The sequence below is a fragment of the Coenobita brevimanus genome, chromosome 92, assembly GCF_032717465.1.
Source record: "Coenobita brevimanus isolate Jiangsu-jjx chromosome 92, ASM3271746v2, whole genome shotgun sequence".
Classification (NCBI taxonomy): Eukaryota; Metazoa; Arthropoda; class Malacostraca; order Decapoda; family Coenobitidae; genus Coenobita; species Coenobita brevimanus.
The window spans coordinates 6,258,099-6,281,783 of NC_137045.1; the positions used below are offsets into that span (position 1 = coordinate 6,258,099).

The following is a 23,685-nucleotide window of genomic DNA, read 5'->3' on the forward strand; positions in this document are numbered from 1 at the left end:
GTGTGTGTGTTTTTAGAGAGAGAGAGAGAGAGAGAGAGACACTAACCAAAGGTGGATGAGAATGTCACAGATACTCGTATTCTCTCTCTCTCTCTCTCTCTCTCTCTCTCTCTCTCTCTCTCTCTCTCACACACACACACACACACACACACACACACACACACACACACACACACACACACACACACACACACCTCTGACCCTATGACCTACCCCAAACTCTGACCTGCTCCCTGTCCTGTCAGTCTCCGCATGTAAGAAAGTTGGATGTAGGTGTGATGTAGGAAGGCCATTCGGAGTGCAGGATGTGATGTTCGGATTATGGATGAAGCGATAGATGGACCGGACAGGTGGATGGGTTGATCGATGAATGGATGGATATAGAAGGACCGGACAGATGGATGGGTTGATCGGTGAATGGATGAATATGGATGGACTGGATGGGTGGATGAGCTGATTGGTGAATGGATGGATACGAAGACTCAGTTGGTGAATATAGAGCTTATTCAGGATATTGGCTGAAACTATGGATAGAATAGAATGGATGGATGGATAAAATACTGTAGATAGATAAATGGATAAAATGTCATAGATGATTGAATGTACTGAAAGGTGAATGAATAGGTAGATTGTGTACTGAGATGAAAAGGCATGGAAAATTGTCTTCACATTGATTGGGTTTTGAAGGTAAGAAGCACAAGGGAATTTTAATAAAGAAGTAACTGATAGGAAGTGCAAATAATGATAGTAGACAGGAAGCAGTGCATACATAGTTCAGTTAATAGATAAGAAGTAGACTTACAAGTAAATAAAAAGTAATACATATAATAATAAACAGTAAGTGAAGGGGAGAGAGCACAATATTGGCAGTACAAGAAGAGACACAGGAAACAAAAGAGGCGAAGTAGAAGTAAGATATGGATAAAAAGGAAAATAATAATAGATAAAGAGTAGGATATAAAGTACAGCTAAATAACAAGCAAAGAACGAGGACAGGGCAAGTGTGTTTGTGTGGATGGACAGTGTTGGTTAGGAGTGAGAGTGGTTCAGCTGGGGGTGCAGGTGGCTGGCTTTATACATTACTGACCTTTCCACCACGACCTTTGACCCATGCGTGACCTGCCGGGGGAGACCACAGGCACCGGGTGTGTTGCCGTGTAGTCTGGGGAGTCAGGAATAGAGAATCACTTGCGTCAAATCGATTCCCTGTCGTAAGAAGGATTTGTTTTAGTTGATTTTCGGAGGAGTGTAGAATACCCCCCTCCCATACAGACAGTCTCTCTCTCTCTCTCTCTCTCTCTCTCTCTCTCTCTCTCTCTCTCTCTCTATGTATGTATCACACACACACACACACACACACACACACACACACACACACACACACACACACACACACACACACACACACACACACACACACACACATTCCCGTACTAGCCACTTGATCACAGGACACTTACCACTTGGCTTCGCAGTACGCACGTCCACTGCTCCTCTTGACACTCTCTCGGCAACACGTCAGGAGAGGGATTAGTCACCCCTCCCTTTTTGTGTATTAGTTTGAGAATAGAAAACGTCGAAATAATTACACTAATCTACTTGGTATTGTAGGTATTTGGGATTATTATTTTTTTGCCATGATTCTACTGTCTGGGTTTCTGATCGAACGTTGAAATACAGAATCAGCTTTTAATGTCACTTTCATACGAGGACCTCATTTTCTGTGTATACTGTCATCTGAATTCATATGTATTTTAGTATTCTTAACTCTCAGCATGTTAATCTCTATGGTAGGTTCTGTTTATTCATATAGGAAAACACTGCCGTAATCTCTAGCCATATTATTTCATTTCATCTCATAAGCTTCTTTGAAAATAGACATAGTATTTATATCCTTCTCAGAACTCCTTTATCAATCCATGTACCTCTTCACCTCCGCTCTCTATCTCCACTGATATCACTCTCTCCCTTCCAGTAATCACCCACTCGTTACTCCCCTCCTTTTCGTCCATCATACCCCCACTTACGGTCTCTTCTTTCCTCATCTTGCCCCATATCAAACCACTTCCTCTTCCCCTTTTCCTAGTATTTTAAGAGGTTGCCAAATCAGGAACTCAAGCCTGGTCATATCTTGGCTCTTACAGTGTTTCTCCCACTAATTCCTGCTGTTACAGAATTTCTCCCAGTAATTCCTCTTGTTACAGTATTTCTCCCACCACTTCCTCCTGCCGTCTCGTCTTTATTCTAGTCTTGTCTTGCCCTTTCATGTCTTCAGTAGGTCAAGAGGATGCTGAGGAAAAAACATGGATACCTCTTCTTTCTTGATACATTTCTAACAATTTCTCGCCTCATCTTTCCTCTCTTCTCCTCTCCTTTTCTCTCCTTTCCTCTTTTTTCTTGTTTTGTTTTACCCTTTCTTGTCTTCTCTCCAGCAGGCCAAGAGGATGCTGAATACGAAAGTTGGACACCTCTTGTTTCGTGACACATTTTTAGCAATTCTTCCTCTCCTCTCCTCTCAGTAGTGCAGTAGGATGCTGAACCAGAAACCTCGCCACCGTCTCACCTCATGTCTGACCATTTCCTCTCTTTTCCCCCACAGTTCAAGAGGATGCTGAACAAGGAACTCAGCCACTTCTCAGAATCCAGCAAATCAGGCAACCAGATCTCTGAGTATATCTGCACGACCTTCCTTGGTAAGTATATACCTGTAGTGCACTTATTTCTCCCTTTTAGGCCATGCAGTGTGTTTATATTTCTCCATTTTAGCCCATGCAGTGCGTTTATATCTATGTTTTACGTCATGCATTGTGTTTATTTCTTCATTTTAGGCCATGCAGTGTGTTTTAGGCCATGCAGTGTGTTTATTTCTCTATTTAGGCCATGTAATGTGTTTATTTCTCCATTTCTGTCCACACACTATGTTTATTTACTGTATTTTCTCCATTTTTGGCCACTGTGTGTTTATTTATATTTCTCTATTTTTGGCCATGCAGTGTGTTTATTTCTGTATTGTAGGCTAAGCTGTGTGTGTATTTCTCTATTAGATAAATATATTCACTGTTCGCCTTGGTAATCTGGTGGTGGTTGAAGTCTTGGATCGAAATAATGCCGCTGGATATAAAAGTGTCGGTGGGCGGGGGGAGGTTGTCACATAAACGCCGACAGGGACGTAGGGTGGTCTCCTGTGGGTTAATTAATCTGTACGACGGTAATCTAGCCTCCGACGCGAAAGAGGTAATGTGAAATTGGCCATTAACCTTTTTTGTTTTTCTTTTTTTTCTTTTTTTTTTTACTGATACCTCTGAGTGGAAGTGGGGATAAAATGGTATGCGTGTATCTTTTTCCATTCTTGTAGCATTTTTAGTTTTGTTTTGTACCCACGCGATTCATGATGCTGGAAGTAGGATTAAAATAGCGGCAGTGATGAATGAATCTGATTATAGCATGTCTTTTTACTTACATATTTTTAAATCATATACTCGTAGTGATAGAAATTAAGGTTACGGTGAAAATAAGCGAATGTCTCTTCATATAGTTCCCCCTTTTTTTATTTTTCTTCATATAGTTCTCCCTTTTCTTATTTTTCGCTTCAGTTATATAATTAGCCCAGCCCCACGTCTTTACAACTATCGGCGCCGGCAAAAAGGCTGGATTAGACCCAAGGCGAGACATTCCGCGCCTCCTGCTAATGCTTTCCACGTATATTTAGCCGACCTTACTCTCGTTTTCTCCTCTGCCACTTCCAATGTTTATTATTGTTCCATATTTTTGGCCGGGGGAATATACTCATCAGCTCGCCGTTTTTATGTGATTGTTTTGTGGGTGTGGAAGAAAGGTTCGTTTATTAAGAATGTCATATATTTTTTGATGTATACACACCCACTTTCGTCGTGGGAAAGTGGGTTAGGAAGATGATTTTTAGATGAATGATTATGCAACTTTGTATATAAGAAATCCCAATATTATTATGGATGAATATTTAAAAGATTAATGGAACAGGAGGAGCGGGGAGAGAAATAGCAGGGATGAAGCAGAATTAGAGAGAGAGAGAGAGAGAGAGAGAGTTGAATAGAAATATCAGAAGTATTAAATATTCAGAAGGTTAATAGAAAAGGAAGATTCGGCATAAAGATAATTATGATTAATTTACCTGTATAAAAATAGTACATATATGGAGTTCATTTATTTTTATTAATATTTATTATTGTTATTTATTTTTTATTGGTTTATTTATGCCGTATTTAGTAATTTATTAACATAGAAGGGACGAAGAGAAGAAAAAAACAAGGAACATGAAATGGCAGGACAAGCGGTGTGTGTGATAGGATGAGGAAGAGGGAAGACAGAGTAAGAGGAAATTGATATGTGATTGGGGGGTACTAGAAGAACGAAGGGAAGTGAAATTAAAGCCATACTGAAGAGGCGAGAGCAGAGGTATGCAGTTTACAAAGGAAATGAGGTGAATGGCAAGGGAAACTGAGGAAGACTGAAAAAGGACGAAAGTTAATTAACGGGAGGAGGGGAGAGACGTAGAGAGGAGGGAGAGATGAAAGGGAGGAAGAGAAGAGAGCTGAAAGGGAGAGAGAGAGAAGGAGAGATGAAAGAGAGGGAGAGAAGGGGGAAAGCTGGAGGAGGAAGGAAGATAACAAGGGAAAAAGCAAGAACACAAGCTTAAATACAGGAAGCTGATTGGCCAGGGGAGAGAGAGAGAGAGAGAGAGAGAGAGAGAGAGATTAAATCGGTAGTTATTAAAGAAGAATCCAATTTTTCGGCCATGATTCGCCACACACACACACACACACACACACACACACACACACACACACACACACACACACAAACCATTCAGTAGGCAGCATTGATTACGTAACCATTCTTTTACAGATTTACCCACATCTGTTTCAAAACTTCACCAAAAATTACGCACAAACGAAAGCAAACAAAGTCGAAGGAAGAGCCGTAGTTTGAGGCGAGTGTGTTTGTGTTGTGGAAGAATATATAAAAAAGTTGAAAGTTTGAGTGTTACGAAAGAATCCTGTGACTCCACACACACACACACACACACACACACACACACACACACACACACACACACACACACACACACACACACACACACACACACACACACACACACACACACACGTCAAAGCAAATTTCGGGAAGTTTGAGAGGTGACAGAGGAAAGTAATGAGTGAGTGAGGGGAACTTATGATTGAGATTAGAGAGGAGAGGGGAGGTGGGTAAGGAAGGAAGGTTAGACGTATGGATAACTGAGGGGAGATGATTGGGCAACGATGGCTGAGGAAGACAGGTAAGGGTGGTGGGGGGATTGGCTTGAATGTAGTGGGAGATGTGGTAAGGGGGAAGAGTAGGTGAAAGGTGAGGTTGGGCAGGAGGGTAGGGGGGAGGGGAGTAGGGTAGCGGTATTCGGGGGGGGAAGGAAAGAAGGGAGAGGGTAGGGAGGTAGTTATGGGAAGAGAGGGGAAGGTGAGAGGTATGCGGGAAGGAAAGGAAGGAGGGGAGAGGTGGGAGAGAGATAAGGGGTAAGGGAATGTGAGGGATAAGAATGTGTGTTAGGGGGGGGGGGGCCTCTATTGATATCAGGGGCTGTCGTATTGAGCTACTTACATCAGTCCCCTAAACCTCCCCCCTCCTCCTCCTCCCGGTTACACCCCTCAAAACTCAACGCATAAACCACTGAAGTTGTGAGTTACGTATCCTTCCGGTATTTTTTTAAATTTATGAACGCGTTACATGACACGGCTTCTTGCGATAGATAGAGACAGATTTTTTCTTATGGATAAAAACATTCAAGTCGTTTACTTCTTTGGTATGACAGAGACTTAAGTTATTTTACTACTACCTCCTCATTGTGATTGCAGCTTCCTTGTTTTATCACTAGAAAATAGACAGATAAACAAGTGAATTCTTAGACAAAAAAAAAAATAATAGAGATATGGAGACGATTGATAAAGGGTAATTAGAATGAAAACAGATTGAAAAATTCCACCACTTGACTTAGATCGAAAATACCTTCGTTGCCAAGTCTAAAAGCTGGCAGGTCTGGAGGTCAGCATCATTATTTATTGAATATGAGTCTCTCCATGTTGACGCCAAAGGGTTTCTGATAGAGAGAGAGAGAGAGAGAGAGAATGCTTGGATAAATGCACGCCCAGATCAGATACATTGATAGATGAAAAGCGAGGCACAGGAAGAAGCATCATCATCTTTTTTTCATCTTTATAACCATTTTTGTCTTCGTTTCCTTCGTTATGTTTATTATTATTTTCAAAATCTCTTAATTTTCATCATCATCATCATCTTGCTCATCTTTATCATCATTGCCACAGTCATGGTCAGCTTTTAATTTTCATTGTCATCGTCATCATGAATGTGGAGGAGTATTATGAGGGACAATGGTGTATCGTAAAAGGAGAGTGTGATAGGTAATTGTACTTACAGATTAACCCGTGTAGCCCAAGGATGTAGTTCATATTTCATTTCTGTCGTCTACAGCCGATGTCACTGTACTTTGGGGGAGGCTTCTGAAACTGGAGGGGTTACATTAAGCCTTCAGTAGCCCCTTCGAAACGAGAGATCCTTCCTGAGACCTATAATATTTTCCTGAGTTAGCAGGAACAAACTCAATCAAGATGTCAACATACTGAGCTGGTCTGTTTGCGCCTATTCACGATAAACGCCAGTATTGTGTAGTGGTGTCTGCGTCTGCTCTTTTTTCATCACCAATTCATCTTCCGTCATCATCCCACACTCCATCCTCTCGTGGCACATTGCATTACAGTTTGTCACACTTTATCAGAACTTGTGACGTTCGGTGTCTGTGGAGGGAAGATAGGCAAGTTGCGGAGAGATAAGGAGAGACTTCGAGGAGTCCAGTGAACCTTTGTTGCGTAGGAGGCAGACAGTGGCAAACAGGGAAAATTAAAACAGCAACAGGATTATACATAGTAGCGAATAGCAGAAGGAAGCAGAAAAAGGATGAATGAATGAAAGGATTAAGAGAGAATATGACAGTAGACACGAGAGGAGGGTGAATAGAAACTAAAATATATTAAAATGAAAACGATAGCAATTTTGAGAGGAAGGTACGAAGAAGGAAGGAGATAAGACGATGCTAATTTCTAGAGAATGAAATACTAAAGGCATGATCGACAGGAGTAGGAAGAAGAGAAAAGGAAGATAAGGAGAGAGATTTGAGAGGGGGATGAGGTAAATATAAGAAAGTAGGAAGGAAGAGCGAATCGAGCGGAGATGAAAACAGACATAAAAGAGTTGAGAGGCAGATAATAAAGAGTAATTATGGAGGAAAAAGTCAGTAAGTAGGAATGAGACGAGGGGTTGAGAGAGACGGATAAGACGGAATAACGGAGTAGGGAGAGGGAGGAGGAGGATGAAGAGGGAAAAAAATAAGGAAAAATAATTAGGGGACACAAAGGTAACATTCCAGATGAGACCAGATGAGCAATTAGAGTAAGAGGAGAAGAGGGAGCACTTGAGTTGGGATATGTTGTCGTGCACGCAAGAGGAAGAGAAAGAGAAACATAGAAAACTAATGAGAGAGAGAGAGAGAGAGAGAGAAACTAATTAAAGGAAGAGGGAGACACGAAAGGGAATCATGTGACTAGTGGAAGAAAAACGAAACATTTAAATATGAGATAGACTGACAGACAGACAAGAGAGAAAAACATGCAACTAATTAGAATGAAGAGAGAGAGAGAGAGAGAGAGAGAGAGACAGAGACAGAGACAGAGAGAACTAATTAGTCGTGATGATACAGTGAGGGATGAACTCAGGAAGGGGTGATTACATTATTAGGAGACCGAAGGAGAAAGGAGGTGTAGGACGTGGGTGTGTAATCGAGGAGTTATGTAAGGTAATGAGGGAGGGATGAGGATGAGATTGTGTGTGTGTGTGTGTGTGTGTGTGTGTGTGTGTGTGTGTGTGTGTGTGTGAGAGAGAGAGAGAGATGGGGGAGTGTAGAATAAGCAGGGCGTAACAGAAGAGGGATTGAAGAATTAAGCAGGCTAAGACAGGGGAAGAGGGAGAGGGTGATAGTGGTGGTGGTGGTAGGGGTTAAGCAGGGTGAGGTGAGCGGCCTTCTCCGGAATATTAATCTGATGGTGTTTGTGTCGGGAGGTTACTTATGAGGCGCCACCCAGTCGACTCCTTCCCACTCCCCACGCACCTCCCTCTACCTTTTCTCCCCACCTCACCTGCCCTCCCTCTCCACGTCTTTGTCTCTCATCTCCAACTTTCCTTGCCGTTTTCTCTCCGTCTCTTCTCTCCCCTCTCTTTTCCCTTATCTTTCCTTCCCACTTCACCTGTCTTCCTTTCTCTCTTGTGTTTCCTGTTCAATCCTTCTCTTTTCCCCCTTCACCGTTTCTCCATTATCCCTTCCTCTTCCCGTTTCTTTTCCTCCCACCTCACCTGCTCTTCCTCTCCCTGTCTCTTTTATCTCGCCTCCACTTCCCCTTCTCTTCCTTCTCATCAGTTTTTTGTGTCCTCATCTTCCTTTCATATCGAGTCTTTGCTTTCCTCTTTGTCTCGTATTTCTTCTTTTACATCCCTACATCATCTCTTGTTCTTCTACATCACATCTCGCTCTCTCTCCCACTAAACATCCCCTTTTTATTTTTTCTTTCCGTTATCCATTTCTTTTTCCTCGATTTCCACTCTTTCTTATCTTCTAATTTTATCTCCCCATCTCCTCCTTTTCTCCCCTCTTCATCCTCTTGTTTTCTCCCCCCATAATCTTCTTGTTTTCTACCCTCTTCATAAACGTTCCTTTTCATCCTCTTGTTTTCTCCCCTCTTCAGTCTCTTGCTTTCTTCCCTCTTTAGTCTCTTGATTTCTCTCCTCTTCAGCCTCTTGTTTTCTTCCCTGTTTAGCCTCGTGTTTCCTCCCTTCTTCATCGTCTTTTCTCCCCCCATCATCTTCTTTCCTCCCCTCACCCATCTTTTCGTCTTCTCCAATCAGTATGCCGTCTTTTATCTGTGAAGGAAGCTCAGAAAATGATTTGAAATATGGAGAGACGACATACAGATGGGGAGAAGGGATGAGAGACGAGGAAGGAAGGGAAAAGGCGGGATGGGAGAAGATGGAAGGGAGATGAAGACTAAGGTGAGATGGAGGACAAGGAAGGGATTGAAAAGGTAGATGGGTAAGGTAGAGAAGAGATAAGGGGATGAGGGAGAGAAGAGGCAGGCTAGTGAGGGAGGAAAGGAGAGGGGGAGAGGAAGGTCAGGATTTGTATGATGAGGCAGCGAGGATGGTGCGTCAGTATGGATGGAGTGTTGGAGATTAGAGGTGATTATGGGGAAATTATGTAGGAGCCGTGAGGGAGGTCAGAAGGTGGAGGAGCTGCCGTGGAGAGGAAGGGAGGGGGATGTAGAGGAAGAGGTAGTTATGTGATAGAAAAAATATTGGACAAGAATGGGGAAGATTTGTAGGGGATGTGGAAGGTGCAAGAGAGGGGGGGGGGTAGGTAGAGTAGAAGGTGGTGTGTAAGGAGGAGGAAGAGTGCAGAAGATGGAGGCGCATAAGGGAGTAAGGTGTGCAAGGTAAGTGGAAGAGATGTAGATGTGAAAGTCACGTAAGAAATGAGATAGTTGTGAAGAGGAAACTGTGGATGAGGAAAGAGAGGTCTGTAAGGGAAGAGAGAAGTAGGTAAGATTAGGAGTTCTATGGAGTAAGAGGGAGTTGTTGAAAGATCCAGTTAAGTGCATACCTCTTTCAGTACAAGGTCGTCTTCTATATATCTTATGCGTTCTTCTCCAGACGATTTTATTCACGGGGGGGAGGGGAACTTTTCGAACTGGGTGATTAGATGTTGCCTTCATTAACTCTGTCACTGCTAATGGAGGGTCTGGCTAGGTTGACTTAAATCGCCTCTTGGTAGAGAGAATTAAATGAATCAGACATCATCGCAAATACTGTTTTATGTAATGCTAGGGAAGTATGAAAATAAAATGTTGATGTGGAAAGAGTTTATGGATTATATGAAGGCAGGCAAAGATGCATGCAGGTTGTGAATGGGTCGTGTCGAATCAAAACACCCGAAAATACGAGAGAAAAATCACCAAAGAGGAAAAAGTCAGAATATTAGGCAATTCAATGAGAGATCGACGAGATGAAGAGGAGGAGAATTAGGAGGAATCTCGAAAGTCAAACGACGCAAATGAAAACCCAGAAACGTAGAGTCTGATGAGAAAAAAGAAAAAATCCAAAGGGCAAGAAAGTTTGGTTGAAAGGAGCAGGAGTTGGAGGAGGGTGAGGAGAGGATGGTTGTGTAAAAAAATGCAGGATGAATCAGGGCAGAGAAATCCAAGAGTCAGGTATGTGAGCGTGGGAGATTGTGTGTGTGTGTGTGTGTGTGTGTGTGTGTGTATGTGTGTGTGAGGGGGAGTGGGTGTGGGAGGGAGGGTGGGCGGGTGGGGGACTTAGAATTCTTAGTAGAGTATTTTGATATTATGTCTCGAGGCCAAAGCTAAAGTAAATCGGGAAGGTGAGTGAGTGGGGGCAGGAGTATTTGTGCTTGAGAGAGAGAGAGAGAGAGAGAGAGAGAGAGAGAGAGAGGGAGGGAGGAAATACAGATATTTAAGTAAGCGAGTTTGAAAGACCGAGAAAGTGTGACTGTGTGCGGAATGCTGTGAAAGTGTGGCTTTGTGTGGAATGCTGTGAAAGTGTGACCGTGTGTGGAATGCTGTGAAAGTGTGGCTGTGTGTGGAATGCTGTGAAAGTGTGTGGAATGCTGTGAGGTAGGTACACGTGCCACACCAGCCCAGGGTAGGATCACGAGGAAGTGGCCACAATGCACAGGCTTCGCAATCAAGGTGACAGACCCCTACCTCTCTCCCTCTTTGCTGTGGAAGGAATTTGTAACCCTCTCTGTACCATAATGCCTTAGTTTTTATTTATTCTTATTGGATTCAGATGATTTTATCTAGATTTATCCTTATTTTATTGAAAGGGATTTGGTGAAATCTGAGTAGTTTAAGACGGGAAGAAAAGGAGGAAGGAAAGGAATATTTTGAAACGAGAGAAAAGGTGTGACAAAGAAACGAGAGAGAAGGTGAAAGAAAGACATGTAGATTCGTAGATAGATTGATAGATGAAGAGAGAGAGAGAGAGAGAGAGAGAGAAATCGAAGACAATCATCGACAAAGCGACAAAACGTACCACAGCCTTGCATACAAATCACATACCCTCGTGACCTTAACCCCCCCCCCTCCCGACGCACGTACGACCTTGCCAGACGAGGTGTATGTTCGTTCGACCCTCTGTGTCCGCTGCCTGCCCATTGTTGGACGAAGAAAAAAAGAAAACGATGGCCAGAGGTAGGAAGGAGAGAGAACCGCAATAGAAGAAAAACTGTAGCGATAATTGAAGGCGAAATTAAGTTGGAAAAAATTAGAGGAGGTACAAAAAATGGAATAGCAATAAATAAAGGCCACAAGAAACAAAATGTAATAGGTAAGATGCATAAAAGTTAAAGAAAGTGGTATGGCAGTAAACATAACCAATAAGATGCCAAAAAAAAAAGGAGGGGTAATGGAATGACAAAAAATATGCCAAGATATAATGAAAGCTCAATAGCACCGAAAAAAGGGCTAAAGAAAATGTAAAAAAAAAAAAAATCATGAAACTCAGCAACAGAATAAGAAACAAATCTTCAAAATTGCAATAAACAAAATATACGTAAGCCTGCAAAAATGCTGCAAAAAATTCTAGACGTCATCCAAGAGCGCGTAGTACGGAGGCAGGTGACTTGTATTTATGTGGTCTGGCGGGCGGAGAGGAGTGAGTGAGTCAGGTGTGGTCGCATGACAGCTACTAGAGGTGCCATGCCAAGGGGACAGATTGGCTGGTATGAGACGGGGTGGAAGGGGGATGAAGAGGGGAGGAGAGGGGTGAGAGGGAAAGATAGGTAAAGGAAAGGGGAAGGGAAAACTGAAAGGGAGGGATGAGAGAGGAAGACAGGTAGAGGAGAGGGGAAGGGTGAGTTGAGGGGGAGAAGGCAGAGGAGAAGAGGCAAGGGAAAGAAGAAGAGTGAGTTGGGAAAGATAGGTAAGGGAAAGCCAGATGGAATAAGCAGAATTGAGAATAAATGAGAGAGAAAAGGGAAGATAAGGAAAAGAGATTTATATTGAAAGGAGGACATATGAAGTAATGGTTAGAGAGAGGTAGAAATTACAGATGACGAAAAATAAGAGAAAGTGCCTGTCTGTTCCAAAAGGATGAAATATCTCTCACAAAGATAAGAATGGGATAGATGTAAAATAAGGAAGTATAAAGATATAAAGTGGGACTAAACGATAAAGGGAGAATAACGAGAAATTGAGAAAACGAAGTTGAAATACAAAGAAATTTCAATGCTAAAAGTAGATTTTCCCTGCCAGGAAAAACTAGGAAGGTGTGGAATGAGACAGAGGTAAGATAGGGAGGTACAGAGAAAGAAGTAGAGGCAAAAGAGAGTCACAATTGAAGGGGAGGGTTGTGCTGGGAAGATGAAATACAGAGAAGTGTCTTTGCCAGAAGTAGGTATTGCCTCTCACAGTAAGCGATGAAATGGACGGCTTGGAGTGGGGAATGTGCAGAACAGGGAAGTACCTGGAAAAGAGTAGGGTAAAAGAGAGACTTCAGAGTAACAGGAAAAACTGAGATGAATTTGTAATACAAAGAATGCCTGTGCCAAAACAAGGATTTCCCCATCAAGATAGTGTTATGAAATGTGCTTCTTTTTTTTTTTACTCATTTCCTATATCGTTAATTACAGCTCTCACGTGGCTGCGATGTGATATCAGTGTATTAAGGGAGAGACTGGTGGCTTACAGGACACTCTTAACTGATAAGCTTTTTGGATAAGAGAGATTAGCCTGTCATCTATGGCGACGGGTTGTCCAGTTCATTCTGTCTGCCACTCGACGATTCTCTTCAGGTAGAAAAGGACTTTTGAATTGAAGGGGTAAAATGTTGTCACTTACGCCTTTCAGAGCGATTACTTTTTTTTATTCAGGCTCTCGCTGGACGATGTTAGGCTGTTCAAAGTAGGAAGACCTCTGTAATTTGTTGATAGTTCTACATTTGTGCTCTCGTGTTCATGTTTGTATATTCATTCCACTACGTATATAAGATGGAAGGACGATTGTGGTGGTAGTGATGGTGAGGATTGTAGTGGTGGTGATGATAATGATGGCGGTGATGGTGAGGATGGTGATGGTGATGGTGATGGTAATGATGGAGAGGTCTGATATTACAGGTTAAAAGAGGTTATCGCTACGGACTGACATCTTAACATCCCGCCCCGTCATCTCAAGCCCACCCATCAGTCATCAGTCTTCGTCATATCTCCTGAATCTTATGCTCTCCCCCCTCCCCCGCCTCTCTCTCTCTCTCTCTCTCTCTCTCTCTCTCTCTCTCTCTCTCTCTCTCTCTCTCTCTCTTTCCTATCACTAAATTGTTTTTTACCTCCATCGTTTATCAATTGTCCTTCCTCCATCCATTTCTCACATTTCCGTCCCGTTCCCATCTCTCCTTCCATCCTTTGTACTCCCGTCCTTCCTTTCATTCCCTCCCTTTTTTTCGTCCCCCCTTCCTTACCTCCATCCCATATTTCCTTCTCTTCATTCCCTCCTCCATCTCCTCGTCTCCTTCCTCGTCTCCCCTCACCCAACAATCATCCATTATTCGCCCCCCATCTCCCTCGTCAGCAGCATCAGTCATCAGGCGTGTTATCTTCCCCCTTCCCTTCCCCCCCTCACCATCCTCTCCTCGTTCCTTACCCCGGACTACTACTCATCTTCCCTTCCTTCTCTCCCCTTTCCCTCCTTTCTTTCTCCTCGCTTCCCCACACCCCTCACCTCCTCTCCCCTCCCCTCACCCCAAACTACTATCTACCGTCTTCTCTCTCCTCCGTTTCTTCCCCCCCCACACCCTCACCTCCTGCCACTGCCTTTTACACCTTTCCTCCCCACTTTCTTCTTTACCATTCTTCCTGCCACACACCCCTCACTTCCTATCTGTCATCATCCTCCCTCCCTCCCTCCATACTTTTTCCCTGACCTCCCTTTCTTCCTCCCTCCCCCCTTTCCTACCATCCTCCCTCCCTCCATTAACCTTCGCCTCTCACCCCTCGCTTCTCCATCTCCATCGCTGTCTCACTCCGAATTCCATCATCCCCTCTTCCCCCACCCCCTCCCTTCCCTCTGCCTTACCTTTCCCTTCATCTCCTCTCGCCTGCCTCTGCCCTCATATTCCGTCCGCCATTCCGTTACTTTGCATTGTATCATCTCATATCTTCAGCTTAGTCTTCTTTCCCCTCGTACCCTCTTTTCTTCGCCTTCTGTTGCCTTTCCCTCTCCTCCTCCTCATCATCATCTCTTCCATTCTCTCTCTTTCCCCTATCTCATCTCTCCCTTTCTATTTTCCCTTTCCCCCTCTCTTTCCCTCTTTCCTCTCACCTGTTTTCTGTCCCATCGTCTCACTCTTTCTCCCCGTTCCTCACAGTCTCGCTCCCAATATTCCCATCTTTCTTCTCTCCTTTTCCCATCACTTCTCTCTCCCCCTTCCTTCTCATGCCTCCCTCTCTCCTTTCCTCCCTCTCATCGATTCGTTTTCTCCCCTCATTCCCCGTGTCTCCTTCCTCCGCTCCTATCTTTCCTTCTCCTCTCTCCGTTTCCGCTCTCTCCTTTGTGTTCTTTTATCTCCCCCTCTCTCGTATCTCGTCCAGTTTCACTTCACTTTCTTTGTTTCCACCTTGCTCATCTCTCTCATTCTATCTTTCCCTCTTTCCATTCTCCTTCGTCTCCCCACACGTCACTTTCCCCCAATGCATGTCTCTGTCTTTTTCCCTTCTCTCTTCTTCCTGCTTTCCTTTCCCTTCAATCCTTTATCAGCATTCCCCTGTGCTCAAATATTTAATCTTGGCCGCTTTATTCCTATATCCATTAATCCATTAACCCCAAGTCCTGGCATCACTTATCTCACTTTTTATATCCGAGAAACTACACACAATACACACGCACAAAAACACACACACACACACACAGGCAAATAGACAGAAAGAGAGAGAGAGAGAGAGCACCCACCCACCGTTAATTCACCACACCCTCCCTTCTCTTACACACACACACACACACACACACACACACACACACACACACACACACACACACACACACACACACACACACACACACACACACACACAACAACGCAGGAACAAGGATCTCAGTATCCTTTGTAACCCTTTGACCCCACGCTACCCCACCCTCCCACATACACACACGGGTGGGAGTGTGGGTGAAGGGGGGCGGTGTGGGTGGTCGTGGGCAGGGTTGGGGGTAGTGGGGGAGCTGAAAGGGGGTGGGTGGTGGGGGACCGAGGGGGGAGGGGGGATGTTTGTAACCCAACACAGTATTTCAGCAGCTAACAAGAGCTCATTCAGTGATTTCCTGTTGGCCTCCCCCCCCCCTCTCTCTCTCTCTCTGTATATAATATGTGTGTGTGTGTGTGTCTGTCTGTCTGTCTTCCTTCAGCTCTGGCATCGGGGTGGTCTGGAGGTTCAGTTTTCAAGGGGCCTCTATTTGCGTTGGACTCTTTATTCTGAAGGGATGATAATATTCACTTCATTCTCACCCACTTCACCTTCTCTCTCTCTCTCTCTCTCTCTCTCTCTCTCTCTCTCTCTCTCTCTCTCTCTCTCCAAGCTTAAGTGAAATTACGAGTATATGGAGAGGGGACAAATGAGCTCAAAAACAAGGTCGCCGCAATGAGAGGGTTAATCAGCCTTATTCTTATGGTAATTTCGTCGTCCGTATGCGGTGTTCTAATTTTTAAAGGCGTCTACCTCAGCATGTTTGGCTAAGGTAATTGAGTGTGCGGGTTTTGTGTGTGTGTGTGTGTGTGTGTGTGTGTGTGTGTGTGTGTGTGTGTGTGTGTGTGTGTGATTGGGTACGTAAGTTTTTTGTTAGTATGCTTGAGATAGTAGTTTTATTAATGTGTGAGTTGTATGTTTTTTCGTGTTTGTATGGCTTTTGTGTGTTTTAGCTTTGTATGCGCTTGGTACATAATTTTCTTCAGAGAGAGAGAGAGAGAGAGAGAGAGAGAGAGACGTCTGTCATCTCCACAGACAGTAAACAGATGTCAGCTTGGATAAGATAGCATAAGCCCTACAGTCTCCAGGGTATTTTGTCGTGGATCTTCCGTTTTTGATAACAATATTAAGTGGTGCGCAAATGTGTCCCGGGTTCGCGCGTTCGTATCAGTATTTCATCTCTTCCCGGTTCTTTCGTTTCCATTTCTTTCATATCTCTTCGTTTTACCTTCCTGTGTTTCCTTTCTTCATTCCATACCATTCCTTCCTGTCCTTCCTCTCCTTCCCTCTGCATTCATATTCCTTCTTTTTCTTCTCTTCATTCCATGTATATTCTTGCCCTTCAGTTTGCCTCCCATCCCATCCTTTCGCAGCTTTCCTTTCCATCTTGCTCGCTATCTTTTGCCCGCCTCTGCCACCACTCTTCATTTTCCTTCCCATCTCATTCTTCTTCCCCATTCTACTTATTGCTTCCTCCACCACGTTCGCTTTTATTATAATCCCCATCTTTATATGTCACTCGTTTTCTCTCTTCACCTCCCCACTTTCCCTTTTCATCCCTCCTTCCCCTATCTCCCCTTTCCGTTTCTTCCTTCCTTTACCTTTTCTTCCCGTCCCCCCTTTCCGAAGACCCTTCCCTTCCCTCACGTATTCCCCCCCCCTTTATTTCCCACCCTTCTCGGCTTTCACCCCTTTTTTCCTATTCTCTTTCCACCAAACCTCCCCTTTTCCCCTATCCATCCCGACTTCACATGTGCTTCCCCTCCCTCTTATGTCATCCCCCTCCCCTTTCTTCCCCAGCCTTCATCGTCATTCTCCACTCTTTCCGCCGTCGCTCAAATCTTGGCTGACTCAATCCCCTCCATAACTTCCCTCCCCTCTTAACTTCTTCCGCTGATAACTCCTCATATCGTCCCTTCTTAGCACCCCTCCGCTCCATTATGTAACCCTCTTCTTCTTTATGCCCCTCCTAATGTGATTTATGTGTTACCTTTTTTTTTTTTTCCAAGTCCTCACTGTTTTTATTTTCAAGGCTGCCATGTGGTCATAACACTCTCTCTCTCTCTCTCTCTCTCTCTCTCTCTCTCTCTCTCTCTCTCTCTCTCTCTCTCTCTCTCATGACACACAGCACCTTCTTACCCAGCAATTAGTGTAGAGGGGAGGTTGACGGCAATTTCTCGACCCAATAATGGCAGCTCTGTCCCCTCTTCCTCCTCCATCCTCTCATTTTCTCGTACCCTCTTCCTGGTCTTCCTCCTCCTCCTCTCCTCATCCTCCTGTTTATATCTTTTCTTCCCATTGTTGCTTTACCTTTTCCCCATCTTCCTTCTCCCCATTTTCCGTTCCCACCGCTTTTTACCCATCATTTCTGGCTCCCTTTTTTCGTCTATTTATTTTTACCTTCCTCTTTTCTTCTTCCCTTTCCCCTCCTCCTCCTCCTTTTATGTAATCCTTTCCCTCCTCCTTTCTCTGTTCCGTTACATTTTCCTTCGTTTGTTTTTATATATCTGTTTTTTCTTTTGTAATCCTTTCGTAATTCTCCTTTTTCGATTTCCTTTCGCTTTCATTTTTTTTTTTCCGTTTTTCCTTTCTTTCACTTTCTCTGACACTTTTCTTTTTTTTCTCACTCCTCTCTTTCAGTGCTCCATCTTCGTTTTCCCCCCTCTTCACCCTTTCATCCATTCTCAACCCTCTCTTTACTCCTCTCTTCCATCTCCTCTTATCCCCACTCTCCTCCCTTACTCTTGTCATTTGTCAACACTCCTTATCTCTCTCTCTCTCTCTCTCTCTCTCTCTCTCTCTCTCTCTCTCTCCTTAGCCGTGAGAGAGAAGAGGGCGCTGATGAAGATGGTAATGATGGAGGGCGACTGGCGATGGTGGTGATGGTGGTGACCTTGATGGTGATAATAGTGATGATGGTGACCGTGATTGTGGTAATAGTTATGGTTTTGCTGGTGATGGTGATGATCAGGACGGCAGGGGTGACTGTGCTAGTGATGACCGTGATGTTGGTAATTGTAGTAATGGTGGTGGTGACTGATGGTGGTGGTGGTGATGATGATGGTGATGGTGGTGATGACGATGGTGATGGTGCAGGCCATGATGATGAATTTAGTAAAGGGAAGACCAGGGATGTCGTAATTGTAATGGTCAATGTGGTAGCGATGGAAATATAACAGGAATAATTGTGGTGATGAAAGTGGTGAACATAGCTGATAATGATGAATGATTTTATTGATGAATCTAATGCGAATTACACAATACTACTGTTGTTGTTAATGTTATTTATTTTATCAATCGGTGCTGAGACAGAAGAGTAGAAATTGTTGTTGTTTGAGCAGCGGTAGTAGTAGTAGTAGTAGTAGTTGTTGTTGTTGTACTAGTAGATGTTGTAGTAGTTGTAGCAGTAGTATTAGTAGTAGCAGTTATAATAGTAGTAGCAGTAAGTCGCTGTAGTGGTAGAAGTAGCGGTAAGTCGTTGTGTTAGTAGTAGTATTACCGTAGTTGTTGTTTGTTGTAAAGTAGCAGCTGTTTTTGCGGTGTAATGTCTAACTTCTCTTTAGTAGTAATAGTAGTAGTTTTAGTAGTGATAGTTGTTGTTACTGTTGTTGTGTTTTGTAGTAATAGTAGTAGATGTTTTTGTTTTTGCCGTATAAAGTGTGACTCATCTTGTTTTGATCTATGATGCGGTTCGTCATACCCAGCTCGGCCTTTATCACAAACTGCAAACGAGCAAAAACACCTTTATCAGTCCACCACACACACACACACACACACACACACACACACACACACACACACACACACACACACACACACACACACACACACACACACACACACACACACACACACACACACACACACACACACACACACACACACACACACACACACACACACACACACACACACCATCCTGCTAATCCAGTCCTGCTCACTGATAAACCCTCTCTCCCTCCAACACACCTTTTTAGTATTCCCAAGGCGCTTAGGTAATTCCGCTTTGATGGGTGTATGTTATTGCTGTGTGTGTGTGTGTGTGTGTGTGTGTGTGTGTGTGTGTGTGTGTGTGTGTGTGTGTGTTTTCCACCCCACATCATCTCCACACCAACATCCCACCACTCCTTCATTCCTCCACCGGTCCCTCCTCCACCTCTTGTACCTTGGCTTGACCTCGAGTATTCCTCCACCCCTGCTCCATTATTCCTCCACTCTCCCTCCTGTATTCATTAATCTTTTCCATATTCCTCCACCTCTCTGCTATTCCTCCACCACTCATCCTTTTATATACTCCTCCATCTTTTCTGTAGGCCTCCAACTTTCCATCTGTACTTCTCCACCTTTGTATTTCTCCACATCTCCACTTGTGTTCCTCCACCTTTTCCTGTATTCCTCCACCTCTCCTGTATTCCTCCACCTTTCCTTTTCTATTTCTCCACCATGGTACTCCTTCCAGCTTCACCTCCCGTGAGGGATGTAGGACACCAGACAGTCAAGGTTATAGTCTCTCTCTCTCTCTCTCTCTCTCTCTCTCTCTCTCTCTCTCTCTCTCTCTCTCTCTCTCTCTCTCTCTATTTTTTCCTCAGGTTGAAACTCACACTATTATTTTATTTTTGGTACTGCCTGATGATTTTATTCAACCTTGTGAAGCCAAGACCATTGAGGGGTTAAGGTCGCATCACCTTCATATCACAGGGTCATTGTAATAATTCTCTCTCTCTCTCTCTCTCTCTCTCTCTCTCTCTCTCTCTCTCTCTCTCCAGTTGTCCGGGATGTGGCAGTGGGGTGTCAATGCTCAGGCTTCCCCTTCTCCTCACCCTGTTTTACTTTTTCTCTCCTGTTTTCAATGTTTTTCACTTGTTATCTGTCTTGCTTGTCTTTTCCTTCATATTGTTATTTCTTTAGTTTTCTTTTTATTTTCTTCTCCTTTCTGCACATCCTCTTTTTTCTGGCATTTTTCATTTTTTACTTGTTACTGTTATTCATTTTACGTCTTTCCTCTTGTTACGTTTGCACCATCTCAGCCCCTTTCTTCTCTCTCTCTCTCTCTCTCTCTCTCCAGCTTTTGTTTACCTCCCTGTCATCATCCTCTCCTTTTCCTTGTTATTTATGTCCTGTCTTTTCTGTCCTTGTTTCCTTTATTTTCCTTATCCCCTACTTTTTTTTTTTTTTTTGCTGTTCTCTTCCTCATCTTCCCCTGTCTTCCTCCATTTTTTGTTTTGTTTGTGTGTGTGTGTGTGTTTTCTTCTCCTTTTCCCTCTGTTTCCCCTCCTCTTCTTCTCTCCCTCTTTCCTTCTCCTTCCCCTCTCCCTCCTCAGTTTCCTTCTGTTTTTCATTATCGTTTCTTTCTTTTCCCTCTCGGTCTCTTCCCTCCCCCCCCTTTTCCTCCCGCCCACCCTATTCCCTCTCCCACCCCTCTTCCTCCTCCCTTCTCTTCCCTTCTCCCTCCTCTTCCCCACCCCCTTCATCTTCCCTGCCTTTCCTCTTCCCCTCCACCACATCATCCCTCCACTTCATCTTCCCCTCCCCCTCCTCTTCTTCTCCCCCTCCTCTGCTTCTCCCCTTCCCCCTCCCCCTCCTCCAGCTGCCTCTGCTCCTCCATGAGTATGTCGATCAATGTTCCTGCTCTCGTCTCTCCCTCCTCTTCTCTCCTCTCCTCTCGTCTCTCTCTCTCTCTCTCTCTCTCTCTCTCTTCTTTCCTCTTCTGTACCTCTTCTCTCCTTAGCTGTCCAGTTCTTTTTCCTTTCCTCTTTTTTTTTTCCTTCAATGTTGCTTTCATTCTTTCCTGTCGTTTCCTCTTTTCCGTTTTTCTTCGTTATCTTTTCTCCTCCTATCGTCGCCTCGCCTCTCTTCTTTCTTGTCCTCTTCTTTTCTTTCCTCTGTCATCCTCTCCTCTCCTTTTCTCTCCAGTTTTCTTCATTCCTCTACTCTTCCTTCCTGTTCTTTTTTCTTCGAACTTTCGTCTCATCTTCTTTTCCCTCAGATTTTTATTCCTCTCCTGTTTATTTCTTTCTTGCACCTCGTTTCTTTCCTTATCACCTCCAACCTCTGTTTTTTTTTTTTGTTTATTTGCCTTCAGCATATCTTCTGACTTTTCCTTCCCTATTCTTTTTCCTCCGTTCTTCTTACTGTCTCTCATACTCTCTCCCCTCCACTCCTCCCACCTCCTCTCCTCACGGCCTCTCCTCTTTTCTTTTCTCTTTTCCTTTCCCTTTCTCTTTGCTGTCTCGCCTTTCCTCACTTCTCTTCTTCTTTTCTCTGCCCTTCCCAGTCCACCTTTCTCCTCTCCTCTCCTCTCTTCGCTTTCCCTTGTGCATAAGGAAGTCTGCCCACCAATTCAACTCTACTCATAACCCCCCCCCTCCTCTCTCTCTCTCTCTCTCTCTCTCTCTCTCTCTCTCTCTCTCTCTCTCGTGTCTGTTTTGAGAGTAACGTCATTATCCCTCATGATTTTTCCCTTTTCGTGTAAAACTTCCAATTAATACCATAAAAAGACACCAGGACAATCAGTAGCAGCCATTTTGAAGTATATAATCACACCAAGATAAATTTCCTGTTTTTTCCAGCCAGTATTTTTCTCACCTGAACATAATCGTCTGGTGTTAGCTTTAAGTACCTCAGTATGAATATAACAGAGGCAGAGTTATTTGCGCTTTTTTCTCCTCCGAGGTTTCTCAGCTGAATAAAATCGTCTGGGATTATCTTTACTAGTATATCAAAGTGGTTTCGTTGATATAAGATTGGAGTGGATAATACCCCTTAATCCCTGCAATCCGGTGACCTATTTTACTGATTACGTCTTGCTGTCCGTGGACGATTTTATTCAGCTGAGGAAAGCCCCTTGGTAGTGAAGGAGTTAGTAAAGGCTGTATCTAACCCCTCCGATTGGAAAAATATACAGTGAATAATGTCATAGCAAAAATATAATGAAAAAAAAAAATTTGTCCTCAGAGTGAAGTAGTTAACCCATTCACTACGAAAAACCTTGATCAGCTGAATGAAGTAAACTGATGGTGGTAAGAATAATGGTATGTTATTTTTGGATGTGTTAGTATGTATTGCCTCCAGCCCCTTAACTAAGAGAGGCCTTTCTAACACTGAATAAATCCATCCCAAAGTAGCAAGAGTATAACTGAAAAGGTGTCATCATACGGAAAAGGTTAACAAGAAAAAAAATGCCAAAAAAATCCATCTTAAAGTGGGGTTTGCTCTTTACCATTATTATCTGCGTAAAAAGTCCTTTTTTTTTTTCTTTTTTTTTTTTTTTTTTTTTTTTTTGCGGATTTCCCCTGTAATAAGTAACATCGTGTATTTTTTTTATTCATCATCATAATCATCAGTAACCAGACCTTTTTTTCCCCCACCTGTTAAAGTGGAAAAATAGCCCACACACAAAAAATCCCCAGTTGTTATTAATGGTCATCGTGGCAGGTCTGTCCCCGCCGAGTAATTAGATAACCGTAATTGTCGCTTTAGTGGGGCGGTCACAAAAATAACTGCCTCCCTAATTGCAGTGCCTATTTTTAACCCCTTCAGCACGATGATGCCTTTGTTTGGCCTACTGTTGCTATCCCCAGACGGCTTTATCTTGCTCTGTGTGCTAGCGGACGAGTTTCTCTGTTAGCATCAAAGTATTCTGTTCCGTTTTAAGAGTACATGATTTGCTTGTTTAATTCTGACCACCATCGAACGATTTCATTCAGTTTCGTGTTCAGGAGATTATTATTATTATTATCATTATTATTATTATTATTTTTTTTTATTATTATGTATTTTCGCTTTATGGAAGAAAACTGGTGTCTTATTCAGGCTGATAATAAACGATTTAATTCAGCTAATTCAAAACCAGCAGTGAAATGAGTAAAGGCTGTCAAGATTAACCGTTTATTCTCGCTATCTTCAGACGATTCTATTTAGCTTTTGGGGAAGCTTTTGGAACTACAGTAGGTCTCCCAGAAGGTGAATAAAATCTTCTGGAGGTAGCAAGAATAAAATGAAAAAATACATTGTCGAATTGGAGTAGTTAATCGTGTCTTTGTTATGAATTCGCTGAGGTATTTGGATCAGGCTTATACTTGGCCATTTAATTATTATCCTCGCAGTGAAGGGATTAAAAGCTTTGGCCATTAACCCTGTCTTTGCTTTGGGTTCACTCGGGTTTTTCGTCCCGGCCAACTCTACTACTCTCCCACCTCCTTCGTCAGATACCACATCCCTCCCCCCTCCCTTCCTTCGTCACAAACCTCATCACAACCCTCTCCTTCCCTTCGTCACAGACCCCACCACTCCCCCCTCCCTGCGTCACAAACCTCACCACACCCCCCTCCCCTCCTCACAGACCCCCATCATTCCTGCCCCCTTCCCTTCGTTACAAGCCCCACCTCCACTCTGCCCTCTGTCCCCCCTCCACTGACCTCTACCCCTTCACCATCCCCTCCTTCCGTCATTTTCCTTCTCCCCTCCACTATCCCGTATCCCCTCATCCCTCGTCCAACCCCTAGTCTTCTCGTCCTCTCATCCTCACCCTCCCCCACACTTTTCCAATTCCGTCCCCTCTTTTTCCC

At 43.7% G+C, this 23,685-nt stretch overlaps 1 protein-coding gene across 6 annotated transcripts in view; it reads left to right on the top strand.

Annotated features, from left to right (window-relative positions):
• Window positions 1–23,685, top strand: part of dnc (phosphodiesterase dunce) — a 405,280-nt gene that overhangs the window by 340,031 nt on the left and 41,564 nt on the right. For all 6 annotated transcript variants that reach the window (XM_080282056.1, XM_080282057.1, XM_080282058.1 and 3 more), the window contains one exon: window positions 2,600–2,693. In XM_080282056.1, the coding sequence (XP_080138182.1) occupies window positions 2,600–2,693 (94 nt within the window). The remainder of the gene's footprint in view (window positions 1–2,599; window positions 2,694–23,685) is intronic.